Source organism: Chelon labrosus (genome assembly GCF_963514085.1).
Source record: "Chelon labrosus genome assembly, chromosome: 19".
NCBI classification, from domain to species: Eukaryota; Metazoa; Chordata; class Actinopteri; order Mugiliformes; family Mugilidae; genus Chelon; species Chelon labrosus.
In genome coordinates this window covers 2,772,160-2,791,074 of record NC_140352.1, presented here as the reverse complement: position 1 = coordinate 2,791,074, position 18,915 = coordinate 2,772,160, and the positions used below count along the sequence as shown (strand labels likewise).

Genomic DNA, 18,915 nt, shown 5'->3' with positions numbered 1-18,915 from the left:
TAGTTGTAAGAAAATTGATTTTTGTTTTTATAAATATGAATATTTATCCATCTTTATTAATAAAAAAACATATCCGTATCCATTTCTATTGTTGTTAAGAACCACTTCTGTGTTAAACTGCAGTCAATGCAGATTTAGGTGCTACAGCTGGTGAGTTAGAAACAGATGTGACGGCCTGTTCTGTGTTTGCCCCCCCTTGTTTTGGTGCTTGTCTGTTGGGTACCCTGGTACCCTGGAGCCCCTGGCCGTCGCAGCCCTCACACTCTCTCGAATCTCAACCTTGATCCCTCCGGCGTCACATTTTTCCTCTGTTGGCTTCGGCCTAGTTACTTTATTTTCGCTGCTTCCAACAACACACACACACAATGATGCACCCATCGACAGACGTACTGATACTCCTACTCAAACCTCATTTCGCTCTTATGGGTTGGCTGCTGGCTTTATTATTTAAATACATTTTTTTAACTTTTACATTTTGCCCGTGTCTCTCCATTTTGTGTCATGGTTTATGAGCCAAGTCATGACACAGATCGGTGTGATCCTTTAACAAAGAGTCCCCAGAGTGTAAATTTCTCTTTCATTCATTCATTCATTCATCTTCTGTAACCGGTTATTCCTGTTAAGGGTTGCGGGGTCTGCTGGAGCCTATCCCAGCTGTCATTGGGTGAGAGGTGGGGTCCACCCTGGACAGGTCTCCAGTCTATCACAGGGCTAACACAGAGAGACAGACAACCATTCACACTCACACCTACGGCCAATTTAGAATCACCAGTGAACCTAACCAGCATGTCTTTGGATGGTGGGAGGAAGCTGGAGAACCTGGAGAGAACCCACGCAGACACAGGGAGAACATGCAAACTCCACACAGAAAGGAACCAGTCAGCCCACGGGTTGGAACCCAGAACCTTCTTGCTGTGAGGCATCAGTGCTAACCACCATGCCACTGTGCTGCCCTAATTTTGTCTTTATCTCTATTTGTCTAATATTGGGTTATTGTTTTCTCCCTTTATTCATAGTTCAACAGATTCTCTGTCTAAAAAAACCAAATTTCATTTGAGCAGTTTGCTCCAAGTGTTTTTGAATACTGGCACAAGCTGTCACCAAAGCATGCTGACGTTACAGTTATAATGCACATGCTGTAGATTGGTTGTGAACTGTTGCAGGCCTTTACTACAACTGTCTTCAGCTGTATGTTTGTGGATCTTTTTGGGCTTTTAGTGTTGTCTTCAGAAAGTGAAATGCATGCTCAACTGGGCTCAGAATATTTAAAAACTCCTCTCACAGTTTGTTTTCTTTGTTTCATCTGTATAAAGAATCTGCTCCTACTTGTGATGAACCCGTCTGTATTGTACATGAGGCCCCTGATTAGTATCCTAGATGTTTAACTGACTTGATGCTAAACTGATATTTTGTATGTGGAGGCTGATTTTTAAAATACCTCAAAGTCTATATTCAGTCTGTCTTCAGCTATGAGCAGCTCTGACTTCCTGTCAAACTGTTATGAGTAGTTATTTTTTCTTGCTGATGCAGACAACATACCAAGACGTAAAAGTTAATCTTAGATGAAGTTTATGTAAAGGAGTAAAGGAGCAAGCCATAAAAAGCTGTATTACTACTCCATGTCACATTACTGAACTGCCTCCCAATCCCAAAGGCGCTGTCTTCATCAGTCTTCGTTTGGGTTGAGAGAGCCAGGACACAGATTTTAGCATGAGCGTACGCGGTTTGTCAAACCAACACCTGAGCTGAGAATTTTAAAGATTTACAATTTAGTTTGAACGACATTTGAATGAATAAAATGATTATTGACAAATTTAGCTGTTTCCACTGAGTTGAGTGCTTTTATGTAGTAACATTCTCCAGACTGTGTCATTTTGTTGTTTATATTTCTGATTTGTACATTTCTTTCTAAATAACTAAGTAAAAAATATCAATGCAAAAAAAAAAAAAAAACACATAAAGGCCAAGTACATAAACCAGTAGCTATCACTCTGACATCAGTAATCGCTTTTAAATGACAGTTTCACATATACTCAAAGGTCAGTTTTTACTGTGAAGAATTAACTACTGTTTAAAGGCCAAATCACATGCTCTGAGGTTCAGATGCACAGAGGAAAGAATGAATAACTATAACACTCATAAACATGGTAATTCATTTGTCAAGGAAATTGTAAAATGCACTTTTTTTGTCCTGTTTAAGCAATTTGGACATCACACATTTAAATGTAACTCACTGAATTATACCAAACAATGTAAATAATTTAAATTATCACTCTGACCATAACAGATCCATAATATTTAAACTAATCTGTGTTTTCTGCAGGACAATGACAGCAATGAACTCCAGTGCACCAATGAATAATGCATTGACAAAGACTGGAGAGTGAAGGAACTAAAGACTGCACAGATGACTCTGATGAGCTGAACTGTCGTGTTTCAACTGATCACTGGAAGAACGGAAAGTACAGAGGAAAACAATCACAAAAAACCCAGGGTTTACATTGCTTCAGATTGTTTTATTTTTACAAATTCACCACACAGACATACTGTATGAGCTGTATAATAGTGGGAAGATTAAATTCTGCAAGAAAAACCCAACAAAGACAAAGAGTAGTGAAGTATACGTTGTTGTTTTTACCTATTTACCTGTTTCCTCGTTCTCTTGTGTCAGCGCCTCCATCGCGCTCCTCACAGGAATTTAAATGTGTGACGAGCGGCAAATGCATCTCACTGGGATCTGTCTGCGACAGGGAGGAAGACTGCATCGATGGCTCTGATGAACAAAGAACCTGTGGTACGCAGAGTGAAGGTTTATGAGCTCAAAGATGGAAAGGTTATAAATAAGAACTTTTCTTTTGAAAGATGTATGTATGTGATGAAAACCCCTTTAAATGACACCATGTAAACAGTTATTACATCAGTCAGAAGCTTTAAGTGTCAAGGTTTTCAGGGTGAGGTAGGACCCAAATGCAGGACACCAGGAGGTGAGGCAGGAGTAGGAATTTAATCAAACAAAAGGAAACAGAAAGCGCTGCTAAACGGCAGGATAATCCAAAAGCTAAAACAAGAAGAACACCTGAACATGACAAGACATAACTTGACCGTGTCCCCGGAGGCATCTGGTGGGGGGTGCTCTGGGAGTATGGGGTGGATGGCCTCTTACTAAGGGCAATTCAGTCCCTGTACCAAAGGAGTGCGAGTTCGGTCCGTGTAGCCGGCAGTAAGTCGGACCTGTTCCCAGTGAGGGTTGGACTCCGCCAGGGCTGCCCTTTGTCACCAGTTCTGTTCATAATCTTTATGGACAGAATTTCTAGGCGCAGCTGGGTGGGGGAGGGTGTCGGGTTCAGTGATCGGAGGATCTTATTTCCTTCTCAGGGTGGCCGGGCTCAGCCTTAGAGATAGGGTAAGGAGCTCGGACATACGGGAGGAGCTCAGAGTAGAGCCGCTGCTCCTCCACGTCAAGAGGAGTCAGCTGAGGTGGATAGGGCATGATGCCTCCCGTACTCCTCCCGGGAGAGGTGTTTTGGGCATGTACCACCGAAAGGAGACATCGGGGCTGACCCAGGACACGATGGAGGGATTATATCTCTCGTCTGGCCTGGGAACGCCTGAGGGTTCCTCCGGAGGAGCTGGCTGAAGTGGCTGGGGAGATGGCTGTCTGGGCTTCCCTGCTGAAGCTGCTGCCCCCACGACCCAGACCCGGATAAGCTGGAGAAGACGATGACGACTGTGTTGACATTTAAAATAATCAAAGGTAACAGGATTCCTAAGGACATCCAGAGTTCATAGCTTCATTGCATGTGTCTTTATTTAAACTTGATGTAGTTGCATTCTCTAAACTGCCCTGCAAACATTTCATCAACCTGGAGGTTGACAGTAGGTCTAAGGGGCGACCTCTAGCGTGAAACGAGTTTAAAATAGGTCGAGGTTGCACCTCGACCACAAACCAACTAGATGAAAAAATTAAATGTATACAACCAATCGGGTGAGAGCCCTTCTAGCCAATCAGAGGCGAAACTTCAGAATTGGTTGAGCTGGATATTGCATTAAGCAGGTCAGAAATGAAAAGTATTATTAAGGATAAAATCAACAGAGTGTGGCAAGAGAGATGGGATAAGGAGGGAAAAGGCAGACACAAAGTAAAATCAGTGGATTGGAAAGGCAGGAGGAAACATGGTTAACCAGATTGAGGATGGGACACACAAGTTTAAACAGTGGATTACATATTATAGGGAAACACCAGACTGGAGTATGCACACACTGTGGAGCAATAGAAAACGTAAAACACATACTTCTAGACTGCACACAATATTCCAGAGAGAGGGAAAAGATGAAGAGAGTGGTAAAGAAAGACCTAACAATGGGAAACTTATTGAGTACAGCCTGCACACAGTCCACAGTTAGGGCTGTTATAGCTTTCCTTAAAGAAACCCAACTGGCAAGTAGAATTTAATTTATTTTTTTCCTTGTTTATTTCTTTTATTTGTTAAAACTGGGTATAAAATAGCATCCCATTGGATCACACCTCAGCCCGGAAGATGGCGGTAGTACACTAAGCATGCAAACTGCCAATAAACATTATAGAAGAAGAAGAAGAAGACTCAGAGGCGAAAAGGGCGGGACCTTCTACTACCATCCTGGCAGCGGAACACGACTGCAGAGAAGCAAGCACAGCACGAGCAGAGCAACAGTTTTTTTCGGTAAGTTCATTGACATAAAACTAGAGATGGAGAAACCGAAGCTTTCTGAACCACTGAATCAGTCTGAAGCAGTTGTGCTGAAATAGTTCAGGTGTTTCGAAACATTTGATACTATTAAATGTGGCGACATCTGCTGGATAATATTATGTATAGCATTCACATGAAACAAGGTCGTGAAACAGAAAGTTGTGTTTGTTTAACAATAAAGGATCTACATATGCATCTTGAAATGCTTGATGTTTTTTTCTTTTATAGAAAATAATATACTTGCATGAGTTTGCCATCAAATACTGTATGGTTTAAATATATGCTTTTATAAGATTGATAGAAATACAAAAATATATTTACAAAATAAGTGAAATGCTTGTACATCTAGGGATGGTGATGACAGCAGTTGTACAAAATACTTGTGGAACTGGGAAGGGGATTTGGGTGGTTCAGAGATTTTTATTTAAAAACAAGATAATTTCAGCTGAGTTAGGCTTTAGTATGTTCCTCTTCTATGTATGTATACAGGTATGTAAATCAATGTAGTGTGTGAATGCCTATATGCCAAGTTAATCTCGTTCTAAATCAATGAAACTACGTAACATATGCAAAACTCTCCTCCTCTCAAAAACCCACAACCATCTGAGGGACTGTGTCCATTTATAAACATTGTGAGTTTGACAATCCCGTGACACGTCGCCGATGACGGCCGATACGCGTGTGACGTAATGAAGCTTCATTTGGGGAGTCACGTGATTTTTCAACCGATGAAGCGAGGCTTCGAAACATCTTGCCGCGATACTTCTGGTTTGAAAGCTCGACACTAGGCGCGTTCGACTTGTCTGCGCCTGTCTGAGTCTGACTTGCTTACGTCAACGTGATCTTACGCCGACTGTAGGGGTGGAGCATAAAACGGCTGCAGACAAGTCGGACACGGTCAACTTCGTGTAAACAATGGCGGATCTCGCGGTGTTTGCATTCGTTGTTGCCGATGAAATAGAACCTTTGGAGTTACCGGAATTTATACCCGTGTTACAACAAGCATGCTGTATGCAAAGGATTGTGAATAGCAGCAAATCTACTGAATAAGGATTAAGTAGCATAGTGCTTTGGTCTCCAATCTTGGCGAAAATGAACTGCTGATTAGGCTACTTATTTGAATATTTACTTTTACACCCAAAGTCGTTTAGCACCTGTAACTCAACCATGAAACGAATTCACAGAAAGATATTGAGATAGAGATTAAATGCCATTTGTTTTCATTTTTGGACAGACGGGTGTGAAGAAGAACCCCAAAAACCTACTAACCGTTAACAAGATTTTAACTACGGACGGCCGATCGCCAGACTGACGTGTTACCCACTAAACCAATTTAGGATGATACTGAAGAAGCAGTACTACGATATAAGTAAAGGATAATGGACGACACTTCTACAAATTGAATTCACGCGTTCTAGATGGTAAAACGGCCCAACGCGAAGCCTTAGAATGTAACCTGCGTTGTGTTGAGCTCTGCACACGCCTGGACTCGAACCAGCACCTCGGATCGGGAGGCGAGCGTGCTGACAGTTGAGCTAATAGTCCAAGCTATTTTTATTTTTTATTTTATAGTCTAATGGAGTGAAGTCCATTATCCCGCTTATTGTACTGTTACCAACATGTTAAAAATGCCTTTTTACTGTTTAATCGAAGAAATGAACTCTGCATTGAACTGCAGTCAGATGTACGTTTTCAGTAGGCCAGCCTACCATTGTTGCAGAAATCACATATAAGAAGGTGTCCCTTCGATTTCTGTTCATTTTCGCATATTCCAACATAACGAAGTGAGAAACGTCAAAATCGTCATGAGGAGATTCCTCCCAAACTGCCCAATCACGTCTTTTACCTGACGTCATGAGGGCGGGTTTCCGGTCGTGCAGATCGTGGAGAGCAACCAGAGCCCGTCTACGGAGAGCCGTGGCACTCCCATTAGCCCCATTGTATCGATCTTGATTGCAGTTCCACTAGAATTCCACTGGAGGCGCTCGCGGGCGAGTGCAGACTGAATGGCAGTCTATGGAGCTAGACAGCTAAATGTATCTCTTTCTCCTGCTTGTCGTTGAATCAACGTAGATTTTATTGTTGATTCCGCAAGTTCAATATAGATTATAGTCCAAAAGTTGAATGAATAAGCACTTATGTCTTTTCAATTTCATACACGTTGGGCCGTTGTTGGCCGGAACACGCTAGCATTCTGCTAATGAATGCTGATTGGTTAGTGACGGACTTGCGACTGATTACGACCAGAGACCTCGTTTGATGGCACCTGAAGCTAAAGCAGAATCAGAAACATTTTCTTAAGGAGGACTTTCTGTCGAAGTTAACTTTTGTGTGCTGTATTTATGTTTTCCTGCGGTCAGTTTTAGTTTCATATCGTTATATATGTGTTGTAAAAAGTACACGGGTGAAATTGCCGTAAAGCAGCACCTCTGGCAGTATGAAAATATGTGACGTCATCACATTTTTTGAACGGATTTTTAGAACAGATAAATGAACTTAAAAATGCAATTTTCAGCTGAGTGTATTATCTTAGTCCCCCCTTTTGAATGCAACCTTCAAATTACTTGATAAAAAATTATATCCTGAGAAAAGTGGATTCTGGGGGTGAAACCCCATCGGCTCCAATTCATTCTGCACTCGCCTGCGAGCGCCCCCGCATGGACAGAGACGTGTTACTGCAGCCAGTCCAGAAACCGGAAGTAACCAGAGAGTGCCACTTCTCTTCCTATTAGACGTTCTCTGGAGCAACTGCAAGATCTGTCTGCAGGCGAAGACTCCCGCGATATTTTAAGGTCATGTGACATGGTGACGTGGTGGTAAGTCCCTCCCCGGCTGACTCAAGTCGGACAGGATTTCTAACCAGCATGCATTGCGTTCATCCCAGCATGCATTGCGTTCATCCCAGCATGCATCACGTCAAGTCAGACTCAGACAGATCTGCATCAAGTCGAACGCGCCTACTGTCTCGAGCATCTGCTTCGAGCATAACATCTCTACATAAATCATTAGAGACGGTTTATATGTGTTCATATCATAGACTGTAGGTTCATATGCAACTTTCTGTGTTTTAAAAAGTGGCATTGACCGACCGTGCGTTATGTGTTTAACTGTCGAGTGGATTTCAAGCTAGCTGCTCACTCTGCTAACATAAACAGGGCTCTTCAGTGTGCTTTCTGTCTAATATTCTGATATTTTTGGACTATTGGAGTTTAGAAGTCCAGACATAAATCAGTGAAGCACTTATACAGACCAGCTGACATGGAGGTGTCCAGAAAATGCATTTTTCCCCAAGATAATTTGAAAATGTTAATTTATCTTCATAAAAAAAACAATGGTACCCTAATCTATTGATTAGCTGTTAAAATGTTAACATTCAGTGGATTGTGAATATAAAAATTTGACTCCCAATGCAATGCCTAATTGTCTGCTTTGTTAATCAACAATGCTTTTTCTATTTAGGGCCCGTCCACACGTACGAAAACGATCTTTTCCCTCTCCGTTTTCGATCATCGTTTCAAGAAATATCCGCGTCCACAAGGATCCGTTTCAGCACGACCGAAAACGCTACTTCCTATTCCAGGCCTATAAGTGGCGCTGTTTCGGTTTCAGAAATTCACCAAAAAGGGAGATGAAGATGCGGAGCATGCGCATAAAGCTTGAGCGCTGTTTACAAATCGCCTTTTTTGCTCAGCGTGGTGGCACAGGAGCATGATATTTTGCCCTAGTAACCCTAATAGGCTCAACATCGTCTCCAGCATGAAAACTAGCATGTAGTCCGCCATTGTTGTTGATGTTGTTACGAGACGTCTCGCGGGATGTGGAAGGCTGCTCGGGAGTGTGGCGATGACGTCATCGTTTTCCCCGTATTCGCCGTCCACATGAAAACGCAAGAGCTGCGTTTTCGAATTTCTCCACCCTGGGACCCGTTTTCAGAAAAGTGCGTTTTAGGGCAATGCGTTTACAGGATACGTGTGGACGAAAGGCCAAAACGATGAAAAACTTTTGCGTTTCGGCGTTTTTGCGTTTCCGTGTGGACGGGCCCTTAAAATCATGTAATGTTTTTATTTTATCAGTATCTGGGACTTTTTGACCTATGTAAATATAACCAAAAAGCAATTTATGTCTGTTTCATGACTTAACATTCATGTGATGTACGTAGGTGAATTAGATGGTAAAACAGTGTACAATTTCCCAAGATGTGTTTAAGAATTGTTAAGTAATATACTTCAAATGTTTTTCCAGCTTCACATGACAGAGTGAGGATCTCCACTCCAGGTGAAGGAGCCATTGATAGGAGGGAGAGGGGGCCAGAGGAGATCGTGATCGCCTACAAAGTGTTTTTCAACTGTGTTGGTGTTTACAAGGTGTTAACAGTTTTGGTCTCATTTTTTTTATATGTTTATTGCACATACAGCTACAAATAAAGAGACCACTGCTGCTATTAAAAATTGGGATTATTCCACCAATGTTGATTTTTAAACTAAGTCCTAAGTTTGAAAAGTAGTGTTGTGTTCTAAAATGAATATGGACCTGTTTTCTTTGCATTATACAACGTCTGAAAACACCAGAATTGTTTTGTCATTTTGACCTGTTGCCATTTTCTGCAAATAAATGTTCTAAATGACAATATTTTTATTTCCAATTTGGGAGACATTTTGTCAGTAGGTTATAGAATGAAACAAAAGTGTTCATTTTACTCAAACACAGCTATGAATAGTAAAACCAGAGGAACTGATCATTTTGAAGTGGTCTCTTAACTTTTTCCAGAGCTGTATGTGTAAGAATCATGTTGGTCTCATTAGTTTTTAGTTTTTCAAAAGTGTTCTGATTGTTTGTGTAATAAAACTTTAAAGAAATTGCACTTTTGTGTTGTGAAACTTATAATTTCCCCCCCAAAGCTATAGGTTCTTTTAATACATTGTATTTATAAATGTGTTAATTTATAGCAACAAATATTTTTAATATCATTTATTATTCATTAAATGTATGTTTTATCGATATGTAAACACTGTAATTGTTTTTACAGTTAATCAGTCAATTTGAACAGATAACATTTCGACGTTGAACAAACGTTAAAACGACGTCGAGACCTAGACGCAGCCAGGGGCTTTAAAAGTAGGCTGACTTGTAGTGGAAACAGACTGTGACAAAATATGTGGCTTGCTTCTCAAGGGGAGAAACTCCACGAATCTCAAAGTCCGTTTAAGAAGCTCGCACAAGGCGGCTAATGTCAGTCCGCCGCCGCCTCCGCCCCCCGAAAGAGAAGGATTAAAGCCGGGGTGCCCATTATGGCGATCGCGATCCACCGGTAGATCGCGAAGGTAGTGCGGGTAGATCGTGTATGAAAAAAACGTTTTAGATGTTAGTCTAAAACATTTATCTGTCGCACCTCCAAAACAAACAACAAGACAAACGTTCATCTTTATTTATTTTTACTTTATATTTGCAACATGCCCTCAGTTCAGCGGCACACATCCACGGCCACGCACAACTTCAACAACTCAACACTACCGTCTTTCTTAAAGAGACAGCGCTACTTTTCTAAAGGTGCACTGCACCAATTTTTCTTGATAAAAATAAAAACAGATGGATAGAGCTTTTAACACTGTATCAACAATTAATATGACTTAGGATATATATATAGGTAGATCATTTTGACTTGGTCACTGTAAAAGTAGCTTGCAAGCCCAAAAAAGTGTGGGCACCCCTGGATTAAAGGAATATCACCCAAAAATAAAAAGTCAGTCATTATTAACTCACCCTCATTTTTAAAATGTATCTTTTGTTGAATTTTATTATACAATACTCACCCTGACCTTTTTGAATCCCACACCTGACAAATAACCCAAAGTATGGAAAAACTAAAACTAATAAAAACTAAACTAAAACTAAGTATTTTTTGAAATATAAAAACTAGCAAACCCACATTAAAAACTTATAAACTGAACTGGAGGGAAAAAGGTAAAAACGAAATTAAACTAAAATGAAAAATCCAAAACTGTTATAACCTTGCTAACCACCCCTGTGCCACCCACTACTACATTTTACTGGAATTAGATTGCATCAACTCAAAGTGTTCCTCAGTACTTTGTATGGCCCCAACGTGCTTGTATGCATGCCTGACAATGTTGGGTGGTGCCCTGGGGTGTCTCCTAACAGATTTGGACCAGGGCATCACTGAGATTTAATTAGAGGTTTACTAATTAAATTCAAATCAGATGAGTGTGGGGGGACAGTTAGCAGTATCAGTTCCTTCATTCACTACACCAGCGTAGGGTCTGACAATGCATCCAGGGATTTCACCCCAATACCTAATGGTAGTCTGGGGGGCATTGTCCAGCCTATAGAGGTCTGTGCGTCCCTCCATGGATACGCCTCCCCACCAAATACCACCTACCACCAAACTGGTCTTGCTAATCAATGTTACAGGCAGTGTAACGTTCTCCATGACTTCTCTACACCCTTTCACATCTGTCACGTGTCCAGGGTGAAACGGCTATAAGCTGTGAAAAGCAATGGAGCACAGTTGCCACTAGAGGGCGTCAGGCCCCAGGCCTCCCTCATGAAGTCTGTTTCTGATCGTTTGGTCAGAGGCATTCACACGAGTGCCCTGCAGGAGGTTGAGTTGTAGGGCTCTGGCAGGGCTCATCCTGTTCCTCCTTGGTTCAGCAGCTGATGGGTTAAAGACCTTCTGCGGCCCTGTCCAGCTCTCAGAGAGTAACTACCCGTCTCTTGGAATCTCCTCCATGCTCTTGAGGCTGTGCTGGGAGACACAGCAAACCTTCTGGCCATGGCACGTATTGATGTGCCATCCTGGATGAGTTGGACTGCCTGTGCAGCCTCTCCAGGAACTGCCTGCACACTGTTGCCACATGAGGCCTGGACATTGTTGTGCACCAGGAACCAGAACCCACTACATCAGCTGACAATGGGTCCAAGGATTTCACCCTGATACCTAATGGCAGTCAAGGAGCCAGCCTGCTCTCATCTGTGAAGAGGACAGTACGTCAGTGGTCACTCATTCTGCTGTTCTATGGCAATGGCCATCAAGCTCCAATATGCATGGCAATGGAGCACAGTTCCCACTAGAGGGTGTCAGGTCCCCAGGCCACCCTCATGAAGTCTTCTGATTGTTTGGTCAGCTACATTGACACCATTTTTTTATGGGCTCTGGCAGGGTCCATCCTGTTCCTCCTTGGACAACCTTCTACTGCCCTGTCCAGCTCTCCGAGAGTAACTGACAGGCAGATACTCCTCCTGGATTCTCCTCCATGCTGTTGAGGCTGTCCTGGGGGTAGCAAACCTTCAGGAGTTGGACTGCCTCTGCAGCCTCTGTAGAGTCCAGGTATTGCCTCATGCTACCAGTAGTGACACAGACCCTAACCAAATCCAAAACTAGTGAAGGACTGTCAGAAAAGATGAGATGGGAAAAAATATCAGTGGTCCTCCACCTGTAAAACGTTCCTATTTTGGGGGTCGTCTCATTGTTGCAGCTCTAGTGCACCTGTTGTTAATGTTATTAAAACCAAAGCAGCTGAAATTGATTAACAACCCCCTCTGCTACTGAACGTACCAGATCAGTATCCTAGATGTTTAACTGACTTGATGCTAAACTGATATGTTGTATGTGGAGGCTGATATTTAAAATACCTCAAAGTCTATATTCAGTCTGTCTTCAGCTATGAGCAGCACTGACTTCCTGTCAAACTGTTACACAAATATGAGTAGTTACTTTTTCTTGCTGATGCAGACAACATACCAAGACGTAAAAGTTAATCTTAGATGAAGTTTATGTAAAGGAGTAAAGGAGCAAGCCATAAAAAGCTGTATTACTACTCCATGTCACATTACTGAACTGCCTCCCAATCCCAAAGGCGCTGTCTTCATCAGTCTTCGTTTGGGTTGAGAGAGCCAGGACACAGATTTTAGCATGAGCGTACGCAGTTTGTCAAACTAACACCTGAGCTGAGAAAGACAAGAGGAGTAGGGGGTTAAAAGTGAGCATTAAATTATGGGTAGTGAAGGTCTTCACCTTCTATCTCTTGTACTGCTGCTGTGCCAAGGGATTCAGCTTGGTCAAGGTAGGTGCAAACTCTTAATTTCACAATTTTCACAATGTTCTTGTACCTAAAACTAATAGGGATGAAATAACAGCAATCAAAGCACTAAGTAATGATCAGTGTTTGGGGATTTATGTGTAATCACATGGGTCCCATCATTGCAAAGCTGCGTTCTCCAAAATGTAAAATTTTAAAGGAATTACAATTTATTTTGAACGACATTTGAATGAACAAAATGATTATTGACAAATTTAGCTGTTTCCACTGAGTTGAGTGCTTTTATGTAGTTACATTCTCTAGACTGTGTGATTTGTTGTTTATATTTCTGATTTGTACATTTCTTTCTAAATAACTTAGTAAAAATGATCAATGCAAAAAAAAACACATAAAGGCCAAGTACATAAACCAGTAGCTATCACTCTGACATCAGTAATCGCTTTTAAATGACAGTTTCACATATACTCAAAGGTCAGTTTTTGCTGTGAAGAATTAACTGCTGTTTAAAGGCCAAATCACATGCTCTGAGGTTCAGATGCACAGAGGAAAGAATGAATAACTATAACACTCATAAACATGGTAACTCATTTGTCAAGGAAATTGTAAAATGCACTTTTTTAACTCGTTTAAGCAATTTGGACATCACACATTTAAATGTAACTCATATCATTATACCAAACAATGTAAATAATACAAATTATCACTATGACCATAACAGATCCATGATATTTAAACTAATCTGTGTTTTCTGCAGGAAATTGTGACAGCGATGAATTCCAGTGCACCAATGGACAATGCATTGACAAAGACTGGAGGTGTGATGGAACGAAAGACTGCACAGATGACTCTGATGAGCTGAACTGTCGTAAGCTTTTCAACCGATCACTGATTTTTTTACAAATTCACCACACAGACATATGAGCTGTATAACAGCTTCTTGGAAGTGCGAAAATTAAATTCTGAAAGAAAAACCCAACAAAGACAAAGAGTAGTGAAGTATAAGTAGAGAATCAAGGCCAGGCATGTTGTTGTTGTTGTTTTTACCTATTTACCTGTTTCCTCGTTCTCTTGTGTCAGCGCCTCCATCGTGCTCCTCGCAGGAGTTTAAATGTGTGACGAGCGGTGAATGCATCTCACTGGGGTTTGTCTGCGACGGGGAGGAAGACTGCATCGATGGCTCTGATGAACAAAGAACCTGTGGTACGCAGAGTGAAGGTTTATGAGCTCAAAGATGGAAAGGTTATAAATAAGAACTTTTCTTTTGAAAGATGTATGTATGTGCTGAAAACCCCTTTAAATGACACCATGTAAACAGTTATTACATCAGTCAGAAGCTTTAAGTGTCAAGGTTTTCAGGGTGAGGTAGGACCCAAATGCAGGACACCAGGAGGTGAGGCAGGAGTTGGTAAATATGAATTTAATCAAACAAAAAGAAACGCAAAGTGCTGCTAAACGGCAGGTCAATCAAAAAAAATAAAAAAATAAGTCAAAACAAGAACACCTGAACATGACAAGACCAAAACTTAACATAACTTGGCATGGAAACAGTAACTCAATACTAAAACCTGACAAGACAAGACATGGAAAGAAACAGTATAAAGAGACAGAGGACAAAGGGACAGGTGAAAATAATCAGGACAGGGCAGGGCAGACAGTTACACAGGTGAGAAATCACAGGACAGGAAGAAGACAAGACAGGAAACAAGGAAAACCTTAAAAAAAAATAAAACAGGAAACTCAAAAACATGAACACAGGGAATCAAAACACAGACCCATGACATTAAGAACATCAGAGAGAATAAAACAGATGCCTGCTCATGTTCAGTAGGGATTTGCTGAACCACTAGATGGCCACATCCTGTCAGTATTCAGCTTAGGCACTTCAGTTTTAAAGTTCAAATAGAGTTATGCAAAAATCAACTTAATGCATCAATTTCTTATATATTAACAACAACATGCTTAAGATGAGAACTGTCAGGAACTTAAAGATCTCCAGATCAAGGTTTCTTTTCAGTTTACTGCTTTATTTTCATGACTTCCCATTCCATGATCTTGTAACCAAAGCAAATAAGGATGAAATAATGTGAATTAAAGCTCTAGGTAATGATCAGCTGTAGCGACTGTGTGGTGGAAATCGTATGGTTTCATCCAGATTAGCACGTTCTGAGCATTGCACTGCTTCCTCAATTAATTACCAACTGGAACACATGGTTTTCATCACGTTTTAGTATAATAAGTGTAACATGAGTTTTATTTAATTTCAGATTTTCATTATTGCAGCTCAGATCTTATAGAAATGGTTTGACACTTTGAACGATAAATAAAATGAATAAAATGATTATTGACAAATTTAGCTCTTTTGACTGTGTTGACATTTAAAATAATCAAAGGTAACAGGATGCTTAAGGAAATCCAGAATTCATAGCTTCATTGCATGTGTGTAGTTGCATTCTCTAAACTGATTCATTTTGTTGTTTATGTTTCTGTGATTTGTAATTTTTTTACTAAATGACTAAATAAAAGATACGAATGCAAGAAAAAAGGAAAGGCCAAGTGGTGTACTTGACCATTCTTTTTTTTTTTTTGCTACAAGGACACAGTTTCACATACTCAGAGGTGATAAGTTGGTTTTCTGAGTCTTCTGTAGTAGAAATAATGATGATGCGATACAGTGTTTTGGTGGATTTAACATTGTGTTTTCATTCAGACGGACGGACCTGCAGCCCCGACCAGTTCACCTGCCAGGAGGGCCAGTGTATCCCCGGCAAATACAGATGTGACCATGTGAAGGACTGCGTTGATAACTCAGACGAGAACAACTGCAGTAAGGCTTTTACATCCAGAGCATGGTGGTACTCTGCAGCCCACAATCCTCACACTCAGCACTTTGTCAGATATTCTCCCATAACAGTGAACTGAGATCTAACCAAGAAGAAATGTGTATTTTTCTTTTCTTTTTCTTTTCTTTTTTTTCATTCTTTTTACAAGGCAGTTTTTGTGTTTGTGTTAAGTTAAGTTTGTGTTTGCAGACTATCCACAATGCACCCAGAAGACGTGCGCTAACGGGGCCTGTTACAACAATTCCCAGCACTGCAATGGGCTGCAAGACTGCAGAGACGGTTCTGATGAATTCAACTGCAGTGAGTAGAAAGGGTAGAGTATCTGGTGGCAGTTAATGCACCGGAGAAATTAATATGGGAGCCACTTCATGTCTAAATATCTGCACACGAATGTAAAACCTGATGAAAGCATCTCTAGAATCTTCAAACTCCTGCATCCTGCAAAACAAAAAATGCTTATGCTTTACTATTAGGTTAATTCATGTATTTAAATATACTTTGCATTTAATGTATATTTTATACCGTTGTTATTTTTGTTTTCTGGTTCTCTCATTATGATAAGTGAAGTAGTCGTCACTCATAGAGAAAGTCACTTCCGGCCACCATTTTTGTTTGGCTTTCGCTAACCGTCGCCCCCTAGGATGAAGAAGGGGCACTGCAATTTAGCTATTTTTGTGGCAAGCGGAAAACGTTTGTAAATAATTCAAAGTAATTTGCTGTCAAACAATCTGTGTCAATTAAAAAATAAAAAATAGTTCTTGATATTACTGTTGTTAAAAAGAGATGCATAGCTAGCTAGGTGGCTTTGTCACGCATGTTAGCTAGTCGTTGTATTTATAACTAATGCATTTGTTTTATTTAATCAGTTTGGTGTTAAAATTAGCCGAGCTAGCCTTATCAATGAAAAACCAGCAACAGACGCCAAGGTCAAAAAGTGCCAAATTGTATGCTGGGTCACACTGATGCTATAAATCTATGTGTGTTGTTTGTGAATTCACAGTCTGAATATGCGTCGTGTGCAGAGAAGTAGTGGTGATGTGCCTGGGCATACTATTATGTACTGCTGATGTACTCAGAGTTGATAGGCTATTAGCATGTGAGCTAGCTGTTGTTGTTGCATGGTAGCAAGTCCGACTTGTTGAAAACCAAAATGTTGCAGACACAGCATCAGTGTGATTGCAGTTGCATGTGATTTGCCATATTTTAATCTGGGCACCACCACTACACCCTCGACCTTTGCACCTCCTTTGCATCTTTATATGTTTCTTACCCCTCGTGATTTCTGTTAACGAGGAATTGAAACCTATTAATCTGCCACTTATATTTTATAAGTCTTTTTCAATAATTAACAGAAAAGCTCTAAAACCAGTCACTGTGTTTATACTTTCAGCAACTCAGCACTGTGCAATGCACCAGTACGAGTGCACGAATGGCTACTGTATTTCTAATTCCTTGGTGTGCGACCATTGGGATGACTGTGGGGATTATAGCGATGAGGAAGGCTGTGGTAAGGATGAATCAGACTCTTGCACGCACTGTTTTCATTTTATTAGTATACACACTGATATTTAACCCTACCTTTTTTTAGTGTATCAGAGCTGCAGTGGCAGTGAGTTCACATGCACCAGTGGCCGCTGCATTCCTCAGAATTGGGTGTGTGACAACTTCAACGACTGTGGAGACTACAGTGACGAGAGGGGATGTGGTGAGATAGTTTCTCCTTAGAGGTGGACTAAAAGGAAAAATTCATCCAGAAGAGACATTAAGAGATATTTAAAAATATTGCACAAAAGAAATTATAAAAGAGCACCGATCAGCCACAACATCATGACCACTGACAGGTGAAGTAAATAACATCGACTATCTTGGGCAAGTTCAGTGTTCTGCTGGGAAACTTCTGGACCTGGCATTCATTGGTGTGGATGTTACTTAGACATGTAGCACCCACCTAGACCAGACCAGGCACCCCCACCCCATAGCAATGACACTCCTTGATAGCAGCAGCCAGACAGCCTGACACAGACACTTTAGGAACAACTAAAAAAAACATGAAGAACAGCACAAGGTGTTGACCTGGCCTCCAAATTCACTAGATCCCACACTGACAACTAACAACATCCTGTCTCCAGACACCACAGGACACCCTCAGAAGGCCCATGTCCATTCTCTGATGAGTCACCACAAGGGAGACATAAACAATATTAGGAAGGTGGTCACAATGTTATGATTGATCAGTGAATATAATTTAATGTGATTTGAAAGCGTTTTGGAAAACACTCTTCAAGTCTAAATTCTGGCACAACATCAATAACATAGAAAACTGATTAGAAAGTAGTACATGGAAGTATTTCTGGTTTTCAGATAGCAACTCGCGAGACTGTTACCCCGGCGAGTGGGGATGCCCGGGCTCCTCGATATGTATACCAGTGGGCAAAGTGTGCGATGGCAAATCTGATTGTCCTGGAGGGACAGATGAGACCAACTCCACAGCACAGGAAACCTGCAGTAAGCCTCGTTTTGTGTTGTTTTTTTATTTTTATTTCTCTCACATGATTCACAAAGATCACAACAAATTATTTCTGCCTACTCATGCCTGCTTTTATACCCGTAGTGCAGTTTTTATTGAGGAGAACAGTAAAAGGCAGTCTAATTCAAATCAGATGGTCAAATCAAGTGGTCAAACATGAAATGCCTCGCCTTCACGAGGCTGTAAAGTTAAGTGCAGGAGTTTTAAACATAGTGGAACACACTCATAAACCTCTCTCAGGAGTCAGTTGCTGACACGTAATCATAACTCTTGTCTTCCTTATTGCTTCCTTCATAGACACCTGGTTTAAGTTTAACACATTTTAAAGATAAATTTCAGCTGATGATGGCGGTTAAGCCGTCCAGGAAATAATCCGGCATGCTCGCTACCAGAAATGATAACGACTTTGAAACTGTCAACTACATGTTTTTTGTTTTTCCATAATTTTTACCCACAGGCCTTGAGCGGTGCTCCACCTTGAGCTGTGAGTTCCTGTGCCACCCGTCTCCCCAGGGTGGCACATGCTACTGCCCTGACGGCTTTATTGTGGCCAATGACAGCCGCTCCTGCGTGGGTGAGTTCTCAGACGAATACAGACGAAGCCTGTATAGAAGTGTGTTTTGAGGTTCTGGGGGCATGCACAGTTTTGGGGAAACGTTCCTGTCCTGCATTCAGTCTTTTAGTTTAAGCCTCCCAACATGAGTCAGTATTGAAATCTAAAATCACACGGCTAAGTCTGGTTGCAAATTACTTGTACTGATCTT

At 41.1% G+C, this 18,915-nt stretch overlaps 1 protein-coding gene across 1 annotated transcript in view; it reads left to right on the top strand.

Moving 5' to 3' along the window:
- Positions 1–18,915, top strand: part of lrp2b (low density lipoprotein receptor-related protein 2b) — a gene marked incomplete at its 3' end in the record, with an annotated part of 175,039 nt that overhangs the window by 115,296 nt on the left and 40,828 nt on the right. The window contains exons 2-9 of the mRNA XM_084567275.1: positions 13,539–13,649; positions 13,862–13,984; positions 15,492–15,608; positions 15,814–15,924; positions 17,015–17,131; positions 17,213–17,329; positions 17,986–18,129; positions 18,609–18,725. Of these exons, the coding sequence (XP_084423401.1) occupies positions 13,539–13,649; positions 13,862–13,984; positions 15,492–15,608; positions 15,814–15,924; positions 17,015–17,131; positions 17,213–17,329; positions 17,986–18,129; positions 18,609–18,725 (957 nt within the window). The remainder of the gene's footprint in view (positions 1–13,538; positions 13,650–13,861; positions 13,985–15,491; positions 15,609–15,813; positions 15,925–17,014; positions 17,132–17,212; positions 17,330–17,985; positions 18,130–18,608; positions 18,726–18,915) is intronic.